The sequence below is a fragment of the Taeniopygia guttata genome, chromosome 30 (genome assembly GCF_048771995.1).
Source record: "Taeniopygia guttata chromosome 30, bTaeGut7.mat, whole genome shotgun sequence".
In the NCBI taxonomy this organism is placed as follows: Eukaryota; Metazoa; Chordata; class Aves; order Passeriformes; family Estrildidae; genus Taeniopygia; species Taeniopygia guttata.
This window is the reverse complement of record NC_133055.1, coordinates 5936214-5958747: the sequence shown is the minus strand read 5'-3', so window position 1 is coordinate 5958747 and position 22534 is coordinate 5936214. Positions and strand designations below refer to the sequence as shown.

General features: G+C 53.2%; 2 protein-coding genes across 2 annotated transcripts in view; one reads left to right on the top strand and one right to left on the bottom strand.

The window, feature by feature from the left end:
* Positions 1–22534, top strand: part of LOC100226816 (uncharacterized) — a 1189242-nt gene that overhangs the window by 216187 nt on the left and 950521 nt on the right. The window contains 3 exon segments of the mRNA XM_072919754.1: positions 3304–3986; positions 17896–18194; positions 18260–18403. Of these exon segments, the coding sequence (XP_072775855.1) occupies positions 3304–3986; positions 17896–18194; positions 18260–18403 (1126 nt within the window).
* LOC121469068 (uncharacterized) overlaps positions 1–22534 on the bottom strand; it is a 662903-nt gene that overhangs the window by 149420 nt on the left and 490949 nt on the right. The gene's annotated exons all lie outside the window — the stretch shown is intronic.

The window sequence follows — 22534 nt, the reverse complement described above, 5'->3', positions numbered from 1 at the left end:
GAAGTTGCCCAAAGTGTGGTCACAGTCGCTCCCAGTATGAACCCAGTTTCCCCATTTGTGGTCTCAGTCCCCTCAGCACGGTTCCAGTACCTTCCAGTTGGTCCCAGTTGCTTCCAATGTGTCCAGATTTTCCTCCCAACATGGGCCCAGTAGCTCCCAGTGACCCCCAGCCAGGATCCATTCACACCTGCTGGAATCCCAGTGGCTCCCAGGATGATCCCAGCTGCACCCAGTCCCCCCCAGTATGGTTCCAGTCACTCCCAGTATGATTCCAGCCCTGCCCAGAATGACTCCCTGTCACTCCCAGGGTGGGCCCAGTTGCTCCCAGTCACCTCCAGCATGGTTCCAGTCACAGCCAGCACACTTCCAGTCATTCCCAGTATGATGCCAGCCAGTTCCAGTAGGATCCCAGTATGAATCCAGCATGGGTACAGCTGCTCCCATTATCATCCACTGTGGTTCCAGTTGTTCCCATTTAACCCCACTGTGGTTTCAGTCTCTCCCAGTGTATCCCAGTTGCTCCCACCATGTTCCCAGTCACTCCAGTTGTCCTCAATTGCTTCCAGCCTGATCCCAGTTGCTCCAAGTAAGATCCGGTAGGATCCCAGTTGCCCCCAGCATGCTTTCAGTTGCTTCCTGTTCTCCCCAGTGTGATCCCAGTTGCCCCCAGTTGTCCCTTGTATCAACCCCATCACTCCCCATATGATCCCAGTTGCTCCCAGCATGGTCCCAGTCATGTCCAGTTGTCCCCGGTGTAGACCCACTCACTTCCACTCGCTCTCAGTTCTCCCCAGCATGGTCCCCGTTGTTCCCAGTGTGTTCCCAGTCACCCCAGTAAGGTTACAGACATCCCCAGTAAATCCCAGTGGCCTTCAGCATCTCTGTGGTCATTCCCAGACACTCCCAGTGATCCCAGTAAGGTGCTTGTTATCCCAGTATGATCTCAGTCATGCCCAGTATGTCCCAGTTGTCTCCAGCCTGCATCCAGTCATTCCCAATTCCTCCAGTTTGCTTGCAGCATGATCCCAGTTTTTCTCAGTTGCTCCCAGTAGCCCAAAGTGGGATCCCAGTTGCTTCCTTTCAACACCAGTATGAGCCCAGTAACCTCCAGTATGATCCTTGTCACATGCCAGCACTCCCAGTATGGTCCCAGTATAATCCCAGTAACTTCCAATCACTCGCAGTATGGTCCCAGTTACCTCCAGCTACATCAACCCAGTCAATCCCAGTATGATGCCATTTGCTCCCAGAGTGCTCCAAGTTGCTCCCAGTCACCTCCAGTACAGGGATGCTGTGCATGGTGTGTTCCCAGTCACTCTCAGACACTCCCAGTATTAGTCCAGTCCCTCCCAGTATGATCCAGAGATGATGCCAGTGTGCTCCCAGTCAGTGCCAATACGAACCAGTTGTGCTCCACACGGTTCCAGTTGCCCCTTTCACCCTCACTGTCCCTCCCAGTCTCTCACAGTGTCCCCCCGTTCCTTCCAGCATATTCCCACTCACTCCCAGTTCCTTCCAGCGTGATCCCATTTGCTCACAACCGCTCCCAGTCAGCCTCAGTGTCGTGGCACTCACTGCCAGTATGATCCCAGTCACCTCCAGCATGATCCCAGTATAAGCCCAGTCGTTTCCAGTCATCCCCAGCAGGCACCCAGTGACTCCCAGTTCCTCCCAGTTGCTCCTAGCATGATCTCAGTTGCTCACAGCTGCTCCCAGTCACTCCCAGTATATCCCATTTGCCCCCAGCATGGTCTCAGTTGCCCTCTGTAGGCTCCTACTCTGTGTCAGTATGATCCCAGTACGATCCCAGTCTCCCTCGGGGTGACTGCAGTCTGCCCTGGCATGGGCCCAGCTGCTCCCAGTATGATTCCAGTACAATCCCAGTACAAACCAGTCCTTCCCAGTGCTGCCACTCCTGGCATCCCCGAGCCCTCTCTGCGTTCCCCCCTCCTGATCTCCTGAGAGGAGCCCCAAGGGCCAGCAGTGCCCAGGCAGGGTCCCCAGGCAGCCCCAGTTTGGATGTGCAGCCCCCAGTTTCCCCAGTTTGCCTCTCCTTTGGCCCGGGCCGGGTTCCCCCCTGGAACAGTGGCTGGGAGCAGCCGAGAGCCCCGCGCTGCCCATCCCGACCTGTCCCGGCTCCATCCCCGCTCCTGCCGCGGGCTGCCGGGGCTGCGGGAACGGGAACCGAGGGTGTCGCTGCTGCTGGGGGAGGAGGAGGAGGGAGGGAACGGCAGGGATGAAGGAGGAGCGGGAGGTGGGGATGGGGAGGAGGAGGAGGAGGGGGTATGGAAGGGGAGGGATGGAAGAGGAGAAGGAGGTGGGGATAACGAAGAGGAGGAGGAGGAGGAGGGGGGATGGAAGAGGAGGGGCGGCAGGAAGAGGAAGAGGAGGTTTAAAGGCAGATTGAGCAGAGCAGAGAGAAGCGCGTGGTCAGCCCTGCCTGAATTGGCAGCCCCCACCTGTGGGATCATTGCCCCCCATCCCGCAGGTGAACGGGGAGGGGGAGCTCGGGCCAGGTCTCCTGGGGGGTGCCTGGGTTGGGTTTTCTGGGGAGATGTTTGGAGAAGGAAGAACTGCGAAGCTGAGCGGAAAAGGCCCCTTGGGGGGACTCCTTGGAGCCCCTGCAGCCCAGAGCAGGGAAGAAGGGGAAAAGGGAGCCCGGGAGCCCAAACAGCCCCGGCACCCCTGAATGGGGAGAGCCAAGAGGGGGGAGCTTTTGGGATTGCTGGGACTCCCGGCAGCCTGGGGAGGGCGGGCAGCGAGGAGAAGGGGGACCCCCATTTCAAGCGTGACCCCAGCAGCTGGGACAGGGGGGAGCCCTGAACAGCAAAGGGGAGGCAGCAGGGACGGGGAACTCCTGGGAGGCTTTTTCAGGGCTGGATCTCAGTGTTTGGGAGGTTTTTATGGAGCCCAGGTGGCCAGGGTCTTGTAGAGATGGACTGGGACAGAGGGAGCTTCAAACTCAACGTGCTGATCCCTTGTTTTCCCCAAACCAGGATTTCCCATTCCCAGCCCCTGGGAGGCTGCGAGGAAGAGGAAGAGCCTCTCCTTGTCCTTCCTCCCCCAGAGCAGGAGCTGAGGATGGAGAGCAGGGAGGACAAATCCCCGCGGCAGAACCTGGTGGAAGAGGCCGTTTTGAGCAGCTCCACAGCGCAGGAACCCGACGGGGAGGAAAAGCCCCGGAGATCCCACACGAGGAGGGGCTGCAAACGCAGATCGCGGGGATCTGAGGGGGAAAGACCCACCCTGGGCCGGGGAGGCGGCCGGAGATGGAGCCAGAGCACGGAGCCGGGGGTCCCTGAGCAGCTCCATGATGGGGAGAAGCCCCACAAGTACTCGGAGTGTGGGAAGAGCTTCAGCCGGAGCTCCAGCCTGATCATGCACCAGAGGACCCACACTGGGGAGAGGCCCTACGAGTGTGGGAAGTGTGGGAAGAGCTTCAGCCAGAGGTCCAACCTGAGCAGGCACCAGAGGATCCACACTGGGGAGAGGCCCTACGAGTGTTCCAAGTGTGAGAAGCGGTTTCAGACCAGCTCCGATCTCCTCCAGCACTATCGGGTTCACACAGAGGAGAGGCCCTTCTGCTGCCCCGACTGCGGGAAGGGATTCAGGCAGAACTCCAACCTCATCAGGCACCGGCGCATCCACACCGGGGAGAGGCCCTACGAGTGTGGGGAGTGCGGGAAGAGCTTCAGCCAGAGCTCCCACCTGATCATGCACCAGAGGACCCACACTGGGGAGAGGCCCTACGAGTGTTCCAGGTGTGGGAAGAGGTTTCAGACCAGCGCCTGTCTCCTCCGGCACTATCAGATTCACACGGAGGAGAGGCCCTTCCGCTGCCCCGATTGCGGGAAAGGATTCAGGCAGAACTCCACCCTCATCCAGCATCGCCGCATCCACACCGGGGAGAGGCCCTACGAGTGTCCCCGGTGTGGGAAGAGATTCTCACAGAGCTCTCACTTGACCCAACACCAACAGAGGCACCGGTAAGGGAAGCCCTGCGAGTGCCCCGAGTGCGAGAAGAGCTAAACTCCATCCCCCACTGGAGGACCCACATTGGGCACAGCCCTGGTGACCCACATTCCCTGTGATCCATGTTGAGAACACACCTGGCTGCTTCTCCTTTTGTGTTGACCTTCATTTTTTTCTCTTCTCAATCTCTCTGCACTCCAAAAGCCAAGAGGGATCAATCTTTCACCTCAAAACCACTCACATCCCACTGAAAACAACTGAATTTTAACACATAAAGGCTCAATCCCTCTTCAATTTGTTTGTTCCCACCTCAAAAAAAACCAACCCACACCAAACTCACTCGATTTCACAGCTGCCAGGTTGAGATGGGTTTGGGAGGAGACTGGGAGAAGTGGGATCCTGATTTGGAGACATGGGATGGGGATTGTGTGGGGCTGGGTGGCTGGGATGTATTTGATAGCAAATAAAACTTACAGACTTAGTGATTTCTTTGCTGTTCATCTCCAGTCCGTGGCAGTTCTGTTTTTCAGGGCACCACCTTCTCATCTGATTTTGTTTATGTCCTCCTTTCCCTCCCACCTCTCTTTGCCTGCTCTGTTTCTCTCTCTGTGTCTCCCTTGAGCCAGGGATCTCCAAAGACCCTCCCCCAATTTAATTTCCTCAGGGACCACCAAAGATCCTTCCCTGATTTAATTGAATCCTCCTCTTATTTAATTGCCCCCTCTGCCCCCAATGACCCACCCCTGATTTTTTAATTATTTTATTTCCCAATTATTATTTTATTTCTTAGTTCAGGAGCTGAAGTTATGGAGGCCTGCAGTGAAATGTCTCTGTAGGATTTTGCTCCACTTGGCTTTCAGCCCCTTCTCAAGAGCTTTGCCTTCGAGGGCAAAGGGAATGTCTTTCCCTGGCTGAGAGCTGAAATTCCAGACCTCTGGAATGTGTGCAGGGCCATATAGACTGGGATCAACCAGAGATTGGGATCAAATATGCACTGAGATCCTGTGGTCTAGGATCAACTAGGGACTGGGATAAATTAGGGACTGGGGCCCTACAGACTGGAATGAACTGAACTGGGATCAAATACGGACAAGAATCAAATATGGACTGGGATCCTATGGACTGGTATCAACAAGGGACTCGGATAAAATAGGGACTGGGATCCTACAGACTGGGATCAAAATGGGACTGAGATCATATGGACTTGGATCAACTAGAGACCTGGATCAACTACGGACTGTGTTCAAATAGAGACTGGGATCTGATGTGGATTGGGATCCTATGGACTGGGATCAAATATAGACGGGGATAAAATTGGGACGGGGATCAGATATGGATTGGGATGATATGGACTGGGATCAAATATAGACTGGGATAAAATTGGGACTGGGGTCAGATATGGACTGGGATCATATGGACTGGGATCAAATATAGACTGGGATAAAATTGGGACGGGGATCAGATATGGATTGGGATGATATGGACTGGGATCAAATATAGACTGGGATAAAATTGGGACTGGGGTCAGATATGGACTGGGATCATGTGGCCTGAGATCATATGTCTTGGGGAAGCTCAAATAGGAAAGCCTTATAAATACGACTGCCTGGCAAAAGGTTTAGAAAATACAGAGACTGAGATGGTAACAAGTTGTGACATATCAAACCGTAGTCACTGCACAAGTAGAACAGAATCGTACAGCCAGGATGAAGACAATCCCCCCTTCTGGTTGAACAATGCCCTTACCTACAGGTAGGTCCAAGGGTCAAATGGACTGTTGGATCTCACCCCAATGTATGGTTCATCCCACACCTGTAACCCTCCCCTGAAGCATCAGGAGTCTGTGACCCCATTGGCCCAAGTCTTGTTCCAGCCCACCTTGAAGCCCCTGACAAGGAGTCCCTGAGGAGCCAGACGCTCTCTTGGAACTTCCCTTCTCTTGGAACTGCCCCTCTCCTGGAACATCCTCTTGGGATCCTCTCTTATCTCCCTCTACCCCTTGCCTCTCCCTTCCCCCACGCCCTCGGGCCTGCCACGGGTCAGGTCTGGTGACTCCAAGCAGGGCCTTTCACCCTCTCTAATAAACCAGATATTCTAAGGGCAGCCTCCAGAGATCTCTCGTCTCCATCCACCCAAAGCGTCCTGGAGTCCAGCGTCCTCGCAATATGGACTGGGATCAACTAGGGACTGGGATCAAATACGGACTGGGATCAAATATAGTCTGGGATAAAATAGGGACTGGGATCAAATATGGAACTGGGATCCTATGGACTGGGACAAACTGGACTGGGATTATATGGAATTGAGATCCTATGGAACAGCATAAACTTTCTGACATGGCACATATAATATTCATTGTAACAGTTGCGAAAAGCCAATTGTAAGTATGTATTTGTCACAATCCCTCCTTTTATTCTTTGTAAATCATTTGGCTTGAGCAATATTTCTTATCCTCTTGCATTCTTTGGACTCTGTTGGTAATCAAATAAAACATGGGATTAAACAAAGAAGAAATATCAAAACACTTGCAACACATAAAAGGAAGAATCCTAATTTCTTCCACCATCCCATTCTCAATACATTACCCCACCTGTTAGTTATTGACATTATTTTCCGTTTGGTTTTTTTTGGACTGATACCAGGGTCATAATTTTTTTCTGATATCCTTTGTTTTTTCCAGGATGACGCCCTCATTGCCATCTATTTTCAACAATCTGTACACCCCATTCTTTAGCCAATAAATAGCGTAAAGCCAACCTATTTTAATACACTGCAGTTATAGTTTGGCTTTGCTGACTCAGTATTAATTCCAGTGCCTGAGCAGCTTTGTTTGTTATCTCCTCTATAACTGCTTGGAGTCCTATAATACGATGCAGTATATAATTTGGGGTTAATACAGAGCTAGATTGCTCTGCTGGTTTCACCTTTTTGTTTACTAATTGCCTTTTTACCGAATCTTGGACTATATCTCTAAGATCAAATGTAAAACAAATCCATCTCTCTCCTTTTGGACATTCCATGCCCCAAGTATTACTACTTTTTCCTAAGTTCCTTGTAATCCAATATTTTCCCCATTTTGCCTGCAGGTACTCAGTTTGGGTGGGTCTGTGGCTGTTGACATGGGTGTGTGTAACAAAAAGGAACTTTGGTTCCTTTCCGTGTAATACTTTCTGTAGCATTTGGGACACGATCTTGCTGGTATCTCAGAAGGGAAAAGACAACAAATGAGAGACAGAAACAGGAATGACAGAGGTCTGGCATGGCTTATACCCCACCTCCCCTGCCTGTGGGGTTGCTTCCCACAGCAGGTACGTGTGATCTTCTCGGTGGTGAGTACAGTGCTCAGTCCAGGCTTGCCCTCTGTTTCCCTTGTCACTCCTTTTTACTCATTTTTTTAGGCAAGTCCTTTTCGACACTCCTTAACTGTGGCTTCCCACCGTTCCTCAGGTATCTCTCAGTCAACAGGCACTAATAATCCATCCACAAAACAAAGTTATTACTTCAGTTGTTTTGGGTTCTATCTCTATAGGGAATTGATTCAGGGCTCGATACCTCTTGCAACAAGAACATAGATTTTGTGAACTGCAACACCAATTATTCCCATAATTTGAACATTCACTTGTAACCCAGCTAGCGTGCCCAGTATTGGGATGAATCACATAAAGTATACAGAATAGTACTGATGGCAATTTCCCTTCTTCCCTGTACAAGCCACAGGCTGAGGCCAGGCTATAAGAACTCTTTGACTGAAACACTCCCGATCCTCCTGTTTGAAGTGGCAGTGTTCCTCTGCCAAGGAGGTGTCGGAGGCGTCTCAGGGTTTATTCAGGCCGGACTTAAAACCAGTGATGCAAGCTTTGCCTTATTTCTCAGTGAGGTGTTGTTCTTTGTACCTGCCTTGGATCATTTGGGTCTTCCCAAACCATTACCACCCAGTCCTGGTTGGAAGTCAATTTGGTATCACCCGGTTTAGATGTGATAGTCCATTCCTCAAGTTTCCTCACAAGTCCTTTGGTTTTGCTGGCATGAATTCACCCTCTTTCCGTGGTTTGGATTGCTGCTTCAGTGGTACCTGGAAAGGATTTCTTAATAGCACAGTGTTAAAAGAAAAACAATAGTGCATTAACTTTTACCATTAGTTTTCTTTAAAACTTTCTGAGTTTAACTAAACTCTTTTTCTACAGCCACTTCTTCTTTTGTATCCAGCTGTGTTAATAGCTGCAGAGACCAATTCTTCTTCCTGTGAGCTATAATTAGTTAAATAAAAAAGACCAGGCCAATTTTAACATGAGATGTATCACATCTCTTGCCTTTTACTTTTTGGGTAACATTTAACTGTTTTAGTCTTACAGACTTTTAGTCTTCAGAACAAAAGCCTTCTCTTCTTAACAACAGCAATCAGAAAGAAAAAAGAAATCTTGCTTAAGACAATAAACCACTTTGTGAGAGTCACAATCTCTGCCTTGATCTTATCTCTACTGGTGGTCCTGCTCACAGCCTTGGGTTTAACTCTGTCCTTCCCCACTTCCCCCCCTCCTTGTTGTCACTCTGCCTAGCAGGAATGGGGGAGAACTTACAGATAGCTGTGGCTGAGGGGACCTTGGGGGTGTGTTTCGCTCTCCCCTTCGCTCTCTTTCTCTCTCTCTCTCCCTTTCTATCTCTTTCTCTTTCTTTTTCTCTCTTCACATTTCAGCAGTCACATTCCAATATCAGTCCACTTTCTAACATTAATCCTACATCCTGGAGAGGTGAGTCTGCCAATCACCTCTCCCCCCTTTTTCAACTTCCTTACAAAGTAAATTACTTTTGTTATGTGTGCTCTGCAGGCCTGTAATTCACGGCACCCTCCACCAAGGCTACCAGCCACTCACAGCTGACAGTGCAAAAAGAAAGACTTGGTTTGCTATCACAATTTTCCATTCACAAGCTTGAAAAGGTTGCAGGAACAAAGTAAACAACAACTTACTTCCAAAGTGACCCTGCCTGCACCAAAACAAATTTAAGGCAATGCTAGTTAGTGCAATGCAATTTGCAACGAAGCCAAGGTTTGATTTGGGAAGGGCATCTGAGGACACAGAGCATGAGTTTTACAAATCTGTATTTTGAAGAGGGAATGGACAAAATATGAATAGAGTTGAGGGCAGGGGGAGGACAGCAAGTGAGGAATTTTTCTCTGCAATACTCTCTTTTCGACTGCCAGGAAACACTCTAACACTCTCTCCAAGGAGATAAAGAAAAGGTCATAAAAAACAATCTACATTACATATACTACCATTCATCTACATTTACTCACTTTTATTTTTCACTAACTCTCACATACAACAAGAAGATACTTTTTACTTTCAAACAGTCTACATTGCTTATCTACACCCTGAGTGCTGTTGGAATGTTAATCCCTCAAACCAGCAGGTTTGAATCCTGGATGCTCTTGGGCACTCTTATCCCTCAATCCGGCACTCCACGGGGTTCCTCTTCTTCCTAAGATCCAGTCCCAGTTTCTCTGGGAGGGATTCTCTCTTTTTTTATCACTCGCTTGGTCTCTTTACTGGCCGTTTTTCACATGAAAAAGACGAAATGCAGCATGAGAGACTACAGCAATCACTTGGCAAGTCTGGGATACCCAGCAGCTTCTGTCACACACATTCATTCCCCCTTATCGGCCCCATCCCAACAAATACTCACCTATCCTTTGTCCTTGGGTCTTGGTTCTTCGTGTACACTTTAGTCTTGGGGCTAATTACTGTGGTTTTAGGGAATGCTTTCCCTTTTCTTTGTTTTATTGTCTCCTTTTGCCCATAGATCATAACCTGTGTCTGGTCACACACCAGGGGAACAGAGCGAGGCTGCCTAAATAGGGCAGGACCCGTCTTCCTCACCCTGACTCTCCCAAGGCCCCGGCAGAGAGGTGTTAAAAACCATCCTACCATAATTGTGAAAAACGCCAATCACTTGGCTGTTAAATTTTTAATAATAATAACATGGTTATTAAAATAGTAATACAATTAGAGTAATAAAAATTTAGAGTTAGGACAATTACAAGACAATAAAAACCAAAGACTTAAGGATGTCCAGATGCTCTGGGGCACTTAAGCCATAACAAGCATACCTTGTGAAAAAAGGAATCACCCCTAAAACTACACTATTGCATATTCATATATCCTTCACGGTTATGCATATATTCTATTTAAAACAAGAAACTCTGTCTGTTATATGCCAACTGTTTCCTTTAATCCCCATGGTGTCTTCGAGTCCGAGCAAGGCCTGAAGAAATTAGATTCTTCTGACAAGAAAACCATAAATTCCTCTTCTTTGGAAGGTTTAGGTGTTCTGTGATGGTTATGTCAAAGCGAGTATGTCATTCCTTAAAAGAAAACCCAGATACATAGTTTCTATTTTAACTACTAAAGCTTCAATTTAACTACACAACTACATTTACAGTACTATTAAAATGTTAATACAGCACTACTATTCAAACTAACATATGTGCATTTTTCACCTTGGGCGTCTGGTGGAGTATCCCCGGAAAGTGCCCATCTCTGCAGGGAGCCATGTGTTTTCAATTGTATATTAGGTCTTTCTTTCTCTGTCATCTGTGGTTTCCAGTCTTTCCCGGCTGGGTCTTCAGGTCTTTTAAAACTTTAAGAATCTTTTTCTACTAGCACAACTGACTTCATGTATATTTTACATAATCACGAATTATTCCACAATTTATATTACAATGGGGCTGCACAGATCCCCCTGCAGCTCCGTGGGGATGCAGAGATCCCCCTGCAGGTCCGTGGGGATGCAGAGATCCCCCTGCAGCCCCTGGAGGAGCCAGGCTGGAGCTCGGGGATGCCTGAGAGGAGGCTGTGACCCCGCGGGCAGAGGGGCCCCGCTGGAGCAGCCTGGCCTGGCAGGACCGAGCCCGTGGCACAGTGACCCACGCTGCAGCACTTGGAGGGGGCTGTGCCCCAGGGGATGGACTCGGCTCGGAGAAGTTCCTGGAGAAGTCTCGGCTGGGAGAGAGCGCAGGGTGCAGCAGGGAACGACTCCTGTCCCTGAGCAGAGGGAGAAGCCGCGGGGGATGAGCTGAGCATGGCCCCATTCCCTGTCTCCTGCCCTGCCGGGGGAGGAGGTGCAGCTGGGAGCAGGGAGGCGTGGGGAAAGCTGCATTTAAGGCTCTGCACTGACTTCTCCTCATCCTGCTCTGAGTCTTTGGAGTTTTCTGCCAGAAATCTCTCCCCTCCCCCGCTCGCCCACAGGGCTTTGGGCAGGTTTCCCTTTTTGGGGGAAATGAAAGCGAAGCACCGATGCACTAATGAGGGGCAGGAGAAGGGAGGCTCCCGGGCTTCCCGCAGAGGCGGAGGCACGGAAGGCGCAGAGCCGGGAAAGCCGTGGCGGGAGGTGAGGAGAAGTTTGTTTGTGTGTTTGTTTGTTTGTGTTGTGATTGGTGGGAGCGGGGCGCAGCACGGCCCCGGCGGCGGGCTGAGGGCGGCCGTGGGCAGGCAGCGGCGCCATTGGCGCCGGGAGCGTCTGTGCGGGCCCGGGAGCGGCGGCAGCGGCCGGAGCGCGGTGAGGCGGCGTCGGCGGAGCTCGGAGGCGGCCCCGGCGCAGGTGGGAGCCGCGCTGGGTTCTGCGGGGGCTCGGGGCTGGCTGCGGGCGGAGGGGGCGGCAGGGGGCTGCGGCGGGTCGGTGGTGCCGAGTCCGGCCCGTGCCGGCCCCGGGCTGAGGGCGCGGCGGGAGCGGCTGCCCGCGGTCTCCTTCCCGCCGGGGCCTGGGCAGGAGCCGCTGCCGGAGCAGCGCTGGCTCGGCCCGGCTGCTGTGGGTAGGACAGAGGGGGCTGCCCCGCGGCCGGGAGCGTGCGGGGAAATTCCCGTCGCCGGAGGTTTCTGTTGCCGGAGGAGAGCGAGGAGTCCTGTAAAAGTGACTTTATTGCCGAGCAGGGGGAGAGGCCGTGGGGCATTTGCCGTGCGCTCTCTGCCATGGTTGTAATCCGCAGCCTCCTTTTTATCCTCATTTTCCCGGCCGCATCTCCCTCTGCCTTTGCCCACGGGCTGAGGTCCTTGGAAGGTTCAGACTTCCCGATGCGCCTGCTGCCTGTCCTCGTTAATATGCACCCTCCTTTTGTATACCAGCCGATATTCATGGCTCTGTTAAGCCTTTATTCTCCTGGAAGTTCGGGAATTTAGCGGGACTTTGAGAAATTGTGTGGCTCAATTTGTGAAATTTATTGGAACTGATGGTTTTCCCCCGTAACTTCCTTATCTACAAGTGCCTGGCTCTCTCTCCAGGCAGATTCACTCCTTGACTTTGTTTTGTTCTTCCCGCATCCTCTTTGGGTTTGGGATTATTCTCGGTGCCCTCATTCCCTGTCCTTTTGTGGCCGTTTGTGGATCAGGAGGCCTGGCTGCCACCTGCATCCCCTGGCTCAGCTGCTGGATGAGCTGCACTGCCAAGGTGTGGAGCATGGTAAAAAGATGAGAGTTGCTGCAGCACAGAAGAGGAGAAGCAGCATTTGTTTAACCCCTGGTGTGCCGGGGAGCCACGAAAGCGTGTCCCATTCCCATCCTTTCCATGTTTGGACCAATACATAAACTGCTCTCCCTTTTCCTTTGTTATCTTTCTCAGCACTTTTCCCTTGTCATCTCTTGGCCAACAGCAGTTTGAGCCATTTAGTTTTGCACAAACTTACTTTTTTTTTCTGCTCACAGATAATCTGATCCCATCCCCTGGTGAAATGTTGTGTTCCTCTTTCAGTGGATTGGTCGGCAGGAAGGTCAGGAGCTGGAGCTGTCTGGGTGCTTCTTCTTTTGAGGACAGCTTTTAATCTAATGATGCCATTGAAATGATAAATGGGTTCTCTGCCTCCTGATATGAATTGGTTTGGGTTCCCAGGGTCTGGTCCATGGTGTTGTAGGATTTGTTCTGGTGGCCCTTCATCTTTTCCCCATTTCTGGGTGCTCCCTGCAGCCAGGGCTGCATCAATTGACCGCATTTTTCTAATTACATCATCAAATACTTGAATTCCAATAAATTTCCCTGGACTTGTTCTAGCAAAAGCCCCAGTGCTCTGATACACCCTGTACAGCACAGACAGTGGCAGCAGATGTTGGAGTAGGCAGAGGGATTACCCCCCCCACCCCTTATTTTAGTGAAGTTTTCACAACATTCTCCATTTGCTGTTTCCCTTTGCAGCCTCAGCCATTTCTGTTTCAGAGTCAGATCCTCACCATGGGCTCTGCCTTCAGCCGTGCAGATTCCATCTGTGCAAGCAGGCAGAGCTTGGGGTGAGGGGCAGAGGGAATCAGCCAATTCCTGCCCCAGGCAAGAAGAGCCAGGTACCTTGTCCCCACTCTGCCCCAGCAGTGTTAATTTGCATTTCTAAAGCTCCTCTCCTGGGTTCCTGGAATGCAGCTTCTCTTCCAGAGCAGCTTCAGCAGCCTCACATGTGCCCCCCTACAACCTGCAGCTTTTTTTTTTCCCTTCAAATCCTCTTTTTAATGTTTACGAGTTAAAAGGGCACCTTTAAATCTCTTCTAGTTTTGCAAAATGCAGCCCAAAGGTGAATGTCAAAAAACCCTGACCAAAATTTTGGCATCGCTAAAAGCGAAACGAAAACACACAAAAAAGTTCCAAGGCCAATAATTTTTTTCTCCTTCTTCTCAGAGTAAAAAACAATTCTTACTTCCCTGACCAAACCTAACCAGCGATATAGAAGTAGGATTATTTTAAAAAATATTCTCATGCTATATACTTTGCACTGAAGCTGCAGGAAAAAGAAAAACTGCACCAATATGTTTAGTGTTAGAGTCAAGGCATTTCTTGATTCTGGCCAGGATGTGCAACAGAAATCATTCCATCCCCACATAGCCCGGGTGTGCAGAGAAAATCGTTCCATGACACGTGGGTTTTACTCGATTTTTGCCTGACTTAATACAGTCTAAAGCAATCTAAATCCACTGGTTTATTGATCTGTAGTTTCAAGTTGTGCAGATTTCTTTGCTTCTGCTGTTAATGAGGTGGGAAGTGCTGGATTTCCTTCTCAGCCTTTTGCAGACTAGGTGTCTGCAGCCCTGGCAGTGTCTGGGGTAGGTGTTGGTTGCTGTTTGCTGCTGGGGTTGATGTTTTGCTGCTGGTCGTTATCTCTGTGGGTATCTTTTGGGCCATTCCCAGTGTGTTGAGATGTTAAACTCATCTCCATGGAGTGGTGTAACATCCCTTAACAAAACCTTTAACATTTCTTCCCCCAAGGCCAAGGCAAAGCAAGCCTGAGTAGAGAAATGAAAGGTTAACAATGTTAAAGTCTATGAGCTGGTGTATTTTCCATCAATGCCATGGCAGGCAGGGCAGTGTGTGAGTGTAAGTGAGAGCCAGAGTGGAATTGTGCCGTGCTCTTGCCCAGCAGCTGTGGCAGGGCAGGCCCAGAGAGCGCTGAAGCTGCAGCAGTGGCAGCAAGGGCTGTCCCCGGTGGCTGGAGCTGCCAAAGGAGGGTGGCCAGGCCGAGGATTTCAGCAGAGGATGTGTGGGCAGGCCCAGGGCCTTGCCCCGCTGTGGAGCCCTGGCTGCTGCTGCGCTGCCTTCAGTGCAGCTCAGTGGGGGCCTCCCATCCTCCTGCTGCAGGCGGGAAGTGCAAATCTCCGGGGCTGCAGAGACCTGGAGCCGAGGCTGAGGGGTCCCCCGTGCTCAGCTGTGCTGGCGGCTGTTTCTGGCCTCGGGGCCACTTGGCACGGGCCACGCCACTTGGCCACCAGTGGTGCTGCTCTGCACTCCTTAGGCAGGAGCCGATGTCCTGCTGGGATGTTGGCAACAGCAAAGTGCCAAGGCAGGCTCTGTGCCAGCCCAGCTTCCTGGGGAGAGATGGCACCAGAGACAGGATTCTGGCCTCAGACTGCTTCAAATGTGCATCCCTTATCTCCACCCTGCACTAGGTGGAGAATTCCCAGGGTAAGGAATTCCCGAGATCAATTGCAAGGAGACATGATTGAATATCTGCCCTGGGTCTGGCTCTTCTTCTTGCCCAAGCCAATGGCAAAAGCCATACCCATGGCATCTTGGTTTCTATCCCCAGCTTCCAAAGGTGTTTCTTTCTTTCCCCTTTCATTCTTTGTACCCAGCCTGAGCTCTGGGGGTGCCAGGGGTTCTGGAGGTCCCATTGTAGTCCTAAAGCTGCCATAACCCCCTGGAGGATCTTTCCTGTAAAATGAGTTCTGCTCTCTGAGTCTTTGACTTCCATAATCCCTTTTATATTAATTATTTCTTTCAGTGGCTGCTGAGCAATCAGAATTGCTTTTGCCCCCCTGTTAGGTGAGATGGTGTCACCAGAAGATATTGAAGCCTTCCTGCTCAGGGCATGTCAGTGCCAGGCTCTTACAAGCACACACAGCTGTGCCGGTTGAGCTGACCATGGGGGGTAACCTGGGCTTTGTCTGATTCCCTTTCCTCAATAACAGCGTGGCTTGGAACTCTTTTCCCTTCTGCTGCCCTTGAAGAGCCATCCACAAAGACATTTTCTGCCTCAGGCCAGGCAATGTCTCCTGAATCTCCCCCAGGCTGGGTCTGGAGCTGTGTCACTTGAATGCAGTGCTGGGTTTCTTCCCAGCCCCTCTGGGGGCTGTTCAAACAGGAGGCTGGGTTAAACCCTTCCCCTGTCCTCAGTTCTGAATCCTCCTGTGCCACTGAACAAGTTCCACACTGTAATAACCGAGCACTGCTCATCCATTGCGAGGCTCTTTTGGTTATCAAAGCTTGAACTTGATGGCAGACTGGAACAGTTGGAGATCCTGTTGTCATCAGGTTTTGGGCCTCGGTTCCCGTTGAAGCTGTGGCTGCACAATTCTGCAGACAATGAGGTCACTCTGGCCACTGGGTGAAATATTTTGGCCCAAGAATTCCTTTGGCATGGCCCTGTTGAACATTTACCTACATTTTTAATTTCTTTTCTGAGTCTGGAAGAGCCACAGCTGAAGCATCAATATTTTTGGGTATTCATTTTCCTAAGTTTTATTCACTTTCTCCTGTCCATACCACAGCATGGAGGCTGTCTGGGGTTAAAAAGTCCTACAATGTTCTGTCTGGAACAGAGAATCCTCAGTCCAGGCTGTGTAATTCCCTAATAATTCTCAGAATTGTCTCTGCTCCTTTTTGGTCCTGGATAACCTTACTTCTGAGATTGCCCACACCTTCTCTGGGTCATTCAACCACGAAACTTCAGTCAAAATATGTCCCAAATATTTAACGTTTTTCTCTACCATTTGCACTTTTCCCCTAATACTCCAAAGTTGTTTTTTATCTAGAAAATTCAGCCATTTCATAGAGGCTTTGTCTTCCACTTGTTCTTGTGCTCCTCATTGGAGCCATCAGATTCCCTGACTGGCAGGATAGGAGTGCTGTAGGGAGACATCCCTGGCTCCAAAAGCCCTGCCTTTAGCAGGGACTCCATACCAGGCTGTGAGCCCTTCCTTCCCTCCCCTGGAACAGGGTGTTGCTTTTAGCCCCCACTTGTCCTGGTTGCTTCCTAGTAATTTGGAGAGGCTCCACATCAAATTTTCCCTCTGGGGCATCCCACAAGTCTGGGTTCCCTTCAGCATAGGCCTTGCCAGACATTTGACACAAAGGTACAGCAGCAATAGCCTCTGTATCACCTTTTACAGTATTACAATGCCACCATCAAATTCCTTCCTAGTTAATTACAATCACAGTAGGAAGAAAAGAAATCGGTTTATTTCAAACCTATCCTCCACAGCTCCTAAGAGTGATTGAACAAATGACACCAGCTCAGCTTTTCCATTTATTCCCTTAATAATTAAAACATTCCTTTACAATTTTCCCCCCTTAGGTGTAAGATTGAGAGTGGATGGAGAGGCCCCTGTGTCCATCAGGAGAGGCCTCCTCTGGATGTAGACCCAGCCTGGATGTTCTCCAGGGCTGCAGTGTGGTGGGTCCCCGGTGGGATGGGAGCTCAGAGAGCCCTGACAATCCATGTCCATGCAGGGGTGGTCTCGCTCCTCCTGAGGGTGCTGCTGTCTGTGCTTGCAGTGTCCTTGTGGGCTGCAGCTGGAGCCCTGACTCCTTCCCAGGGGCTGTTTGGGTGGGCTCTGCCCTGGCCAGGAGGGCAATGCCTCTGCCAGGTGCTTGTGGCCGAGGCCGTCCCCTGGGTGCTGGGGCCCCCTTGGGCCCTGGGGTTGGTCCCTCAGGGGCTGTGGGAACTCTGCCATGGCCTTTGCCTTCAGCTTGGCCTTTTGCTCATCCCTCCTTGCCTTCAGCTGCTGTGCCTTTGTGCCCAAGTGCTGCAGGGCCTTCTTCTGCCACTCCTGCAGCCCCGGTCACTGCCTGTGGGTGCTCATCCTCTGAGAGCTGCTGAGCTTTCTGCAAAATCTTTCCTTTCTGCAGGGACCCAAACCGAATCCTTCACAGAAAATCCTGATCCTTCCATGTGCACTCTGCGTTTCCCAGATGTTGCTTTGTTTTCATGTGGCAGCTGAATCTTTGTTTTGGAGGAGGTTTTTGCTGACTTGTGATGTTTGGGGAGTTTTTGATCTGTATCTTAAAGTTTGTGGGATTTTGGGGCTAAATCTTGGTGTTTTGGAGGTTCTTACAGACACAAGATTCCCAATGACTTCCTGAGATGAACTGGAGCAAGGAGGAACCTCCACTCCAAGGTGCTCTCCTCTTGTTTTTTTCCCGAAACCAGGATTTTTCATTGCCAGGGCGTGTCTGGATGGAGGAGGAGGAAAAGCCCCGGAGATACTGCAGGAGGAGGAGCTGCAAACCCAGCCCAGGGAGCTGCGGGGAGGAAAGAGCCCCCCTGAACCAGGAAGGCGGGCAGAGATCCAGCCAGAGCTCAGAGCTGGTGGAGAAGCCTCATGGCAGGGAGAAGCCCCACAAGTGCTTGGAATGTGGGAAGGGTTTCAGTCGGAGCGACCACCTGATCCGACACCAGAGGATCCACACCGGGGAGAGGCCCTACGAGTGTGGGGAGTGTGGGAAGAGCTTTGGGCAGAGCTCAGACCTGAGAAGACACCAGCGCATCCACACAGGGGAGAGGCCCTATGAGTGTCCCCAGTGTGGGAAGAGGTTTCGGACCAGCTCTGATCTCCTCGTACATGAGCGGATTCACACAGAGGAGAGGCCCTTCCACTGCCCCGACTGCGGGAAGGGCTTCAAGCACAACTCCCACCTCACCGTGCACCGGCGCATCCACACCGGGGAGAGGCCCTACGAGTGTGGGAAGTGTGGGAAGGGTTTCAGACACAAGTCTGGCCTGATGGCACACCTGGTGATCCACACTGGGGAATGGCCCTAGGAGTGTTGGAATGTGGGAAGAGCTTTGGGCGGAGCTCACACCTGAGAACACACCAGCACATCCACACAGGGGACAGGCCCTACGAGTGTGGGAAGTGTGGGAAGAGCTTCTCACAGAGCTCAGCCTTGACCCAGCACCAACGGAGGCACCACTAAGGGAAGCCCTGTGAGTGCCTGGAGTGAGGGAAGAGCTTGGAGTGAGGGAAGAGAGTGAGGGAAGAGCTTGGAGTGAAGGAAGAGAGTGAGAGAAGAGCTTGGTGTGAGGGAAGAGAGTGAGGAAAGAGCTTGGAGTGAGGGAAGAGCTTGGAGTGGAGGAAGAGAGTGAGGGAAGAGCTCGGTGCGCTGCTCCAGCTCCATCCCCCATGGGAGGATCCGGGCTGGATGATCCCCAGTGACCCCCGTTGGGCAGAGCCCTGCTGATCCGTGGTCCTGGTGATCCATGCTGGGTGTGGGGAAGGTGTTGGCTTCTTCTCCTTGTGCTGCTGTGATTTGGGGGGGTTCCCATGGATGGGGGATGGGAGGTGAGTGGGGGGTCCTGGCGCACTGGGGGGGGCTCATGGCTCGGGGGGTCCCAGCGCTTTGGGGGAGTCAGGGAAGGGGGGAAGCAGTGAATGGGGGGGTCCCAGTAAATTGGGGGGGGGGTGCTGATGGTAACAGGGGTTCCTGGGAGACAACCGGGGGGAAAGGACCAAACCCTAAGGGACTCCCCTAGTGCTGGTTAACCCCCGTGCCCCCCCAGCCCTTGGGGTCCCCCACAGTCCCTGCACTGTTCCTGGGGATCCTGCGGCACTGGGGGGGTCAAAGCAGAGGGGATGGAACCTCCGTCATGGATGGGGGGCACAAAGGGGGTCCGGGCCCAGTGCTCGGCGGGGTCGGTGCACAAGGGGGGTCCGGTCCCTGTCCCGGTGCACAGGGGTGGCGCTGCCTGGGGGGTCCTGGTGCTTGTGGGGTTCCCAGGGTTCGAGGGGGGTCTGATCCCTATCCCAGTGCTTGGTGAGGGGGGGGCAGTGCCCGGGGGGCTCCCACTGCTCGGTAATTGGGGGGTGTCAGAATCCAGGACATCCCTCTGGCTGCCCTGGATGGCTCGAGACCCTGGCAGGGGCCTCGGAGACCTTGGCATGGTGTCAAGAACACCGGTGGCTTTGGTTGTAGCCCCTGGAGAAAATTGCCAACTTTGTATGGGGAATTACAAGGCATAAGGGTTTGAGTAGCGTGGTAGGTGAATTAACACAGGGTGGAAAAGTAGAATTTTAATATTTTAAAATACGGGGTTCAATGGGACAAGGTGGAGGGATCTGGGTGTGTCCTGACCTTCTTCTCCTTCTTTTTGCCCTCCATGTCTTGCTGTGATGGTGACACTTTTCTGTTGGTTGAAGGTAGAGACACACTGTCCAACAGAAATGATAGATATTGGCACGTTATTGTAAACACAGTACAGGTAGTTTTTAGTGTAGAAGGCAAAGAGCGCCCTGAGGGCAGGGAGACTGCCACAGACCGACCTGCTAGACAGAGCTCAGCAGAGCGGACAAAGCTGTTAGAGAAAAGGGACAATAAACGGCCCTGAGAAGCAAAGCTCCGCATCTCGACTCCTTCTCTGCCCGTGCGGGCTGGGAGAAAAGGACTTTTCACAATCTCGGGGTCATCTCGACCCCCAGAAAACTGAGAGGGGGTCTCCACTCATCCCAGTGCCCGGTGAGGGGGGGTCAGTGCTCGAGGGGGGTTTGGGGGCACTGAAGGGGGTGCGGGTGTGGTTTTTGGGGGGTCCCAGCACCCCCCGGGGCACGGTCAGTGCTCAGCAGTGGGGGCTGCCTGGGGACCTTCCCGGCCCCCAAATCACAGCCGGGTCTCCTGCAAGGCACTGAGGGGAGGCTCGTTCACCCCCCACCCCCACCGGCACCACCACACGCCTTCCCAAAGTGTCCCCAGGTGCTCCCAAAGTTCCCTCAGAATGTCCCCGAGTCTCTGCAGAGGTGACACTGGCCTGATGACGGCCCAGTGGTGATGTTGCTCTGTGCACAGCAGCCTCGGGATGTCCTCCATGTCTTTTTGGCACCACTCGGCCACTGCACAGCCACCGTGGCCAGGAGAGGGACAGAAGCAGAGGGTGTTGATGTCCCCAAGTGTCCCCAGCAGGTGACGCGTGGCCAGGCGAGCACTGGCCTCCCACAGCTGCTCAGCCTCTGCCGCTGTGGCCACCAAGGCCACACGGAAATCAGGGGACACCTCCATTGTATCCTCCAGGGCAGCCTCGATGTCCCTGAGCCAGCGCTGCAGCTCCCGGGGGAACGCGGTGGCTTCGTCACACGCGGCCACCAAGTCCCCCAGCAGCCCCAGGTACAGCTCCAGCCGCTGTCCCCTCCCGGTGGCCGCATCCCTGCAGGCGTCGCGGAGCTCGGTGGCCGCCTTGGCCAGCCGGGCCCAGCTGTCCATGAGCCTGTCCAGCACACGCCTGGCGCTGGCCAGGGCTCTCACACAGGCCCAGGTGGTCCCTGGGGTGTCCCCGCGGTTGGCCAGCCTAGGGAGGGGACAGGGCGGTGGCCCAGGGAGGGGACATTGTAGTGGCGCAGGGCGTCCTGGAGGTGAAAGATCAAGGTCCCCACAGCCACCCGCAGGAACTCTGGGGACACGGCCAGCAGCACGTCCCTGTGCAGCCTGGCCACGGTGGCCATCAGTTCTCTCAGGGTGGCCACCAGCTTGCCCAGTGTGGCCACCATGGTCCCTATCGCCTCCAGCAGCTGGTGGGGGACAGTTTGGGAGGGGACACAGGAGGTGTCAGGGGCCTGGTGGCACTTTTGGCCTCCTACAGTGGCCCCTGTGCCCTCCTGTGGTCCTGTTTGTCCCCCCCCGGAGGGCTCTGCTGTCCCCTCTGTCCCTTTTGTCACCCCCGCATCTCCCACTGTCCCGCCCTGTCCCCTCCACCCCTTTGCCCCCCCCGTGTTCCCCCTGTCCCCTCCCGCCCCCCCTGCCGGGATTGTTGCACCCCGCGGGGCTCGTTGGCCGCTGGGGACACTCCAGGGAGGGGACACGGCCGGGGACAGCTGGGGACACGCGGAAAAGCGGCGCGGCCGTGAAGGGAAACAGGAAGAGGTGACGTCATCGCCCCGGCCCCGCCCCACCTTTGGCTGCTTTTGGGGGATCCTGAAGAGATTTTGGGGGGGTCCTAGGTGAGCTTTGGGGGGTCCCAGGTGAGGTTTGGAGGGTCCCAGGTGAAGTTTGGGGGGTCCCAAGTGAGAATTCCCAAGGATTTGGGGGTTCCCAGCTGCCCAGGTGAGGTCTGGGGGTCCTAGGAGAAGTTTGGGGGTCTCAGGTGAGAGTTTGGGGGGTTCCAGGTGAGGTTTGGGGGTCCCAGTTGAGGTTTGTGGGGTCCTGAGGAGATTTTGGTGGGGTGCAGGGGAGCTTTAGGGGGTCCCCGGTGAGAATTCCGAAAGATTTGGGGGTTCCCAGGTGAAAACAGCTCGGGGGGACTGAGGGGGGAGGGGCTGGGGAGGCTTTGGGGTGTGTCCCATGGGTGGGGGAGGGGCAGTGAGGGAGGGTCCGGGGGAATTTGGGGGGGTGGGAGCGGCAGGACGAACCCCCAGACACTGACCACGCCCTCTTTAGACCCTGCCCTGTGTTTCAGGCCCGCCCCTTGCTGCTGGACACGCCCATTGAGGGCCCCTCCCCCTCAGGCCCCGCCCCTCCCAGTTCCAGCTCCGGGTTCTGGCCCTGCCCCCTCCTGAAGCCCCCCCCAATGAGCTTTGGCCCCGCCCCCGGATAGATTTTTATCAATGGAAACCAAAAATCGCCACAAATCGACCCAAAAATTCAAACCCAGGGTGCGGGAGTGTGTTCTTTATTCTTTCAGTGTCTGTACACACCCCCCCCCATCTCACTCCTAACCCCCTTCTCTCCAAGATGTGAATCTCCCCTCCCCCCGCTTCTTTCCCTGCCCCCTTTCACAGACTGTTTAGTATGTTAGTCCTACCCCAAACTCCTCCCCTGTTATTCCCCTATTGGTTGCTGTTCCTATACCCCTCCCCATAAGTTCTTATATAAAACATCTGCTCACCCCCCCCAAGGCGTCTTGGGGCACACGAAATAAACCGAACCTGTTCACCCCAAGTCCCGTGCCGCCTCCATCTGTCCCCGCGCCGATAACTGGGACTGCAGAGCATTTACAGGGGGACCGGCCGCCCGTTCTCTCCCCCCGCCGCCCAGCACGCCCGCGCTCGGGGTGTCGCGGTGAAAGGGGACCGCAACGCAACAAATGGGAGCAAGAGGATGGTTCCCTCCTTCGTCT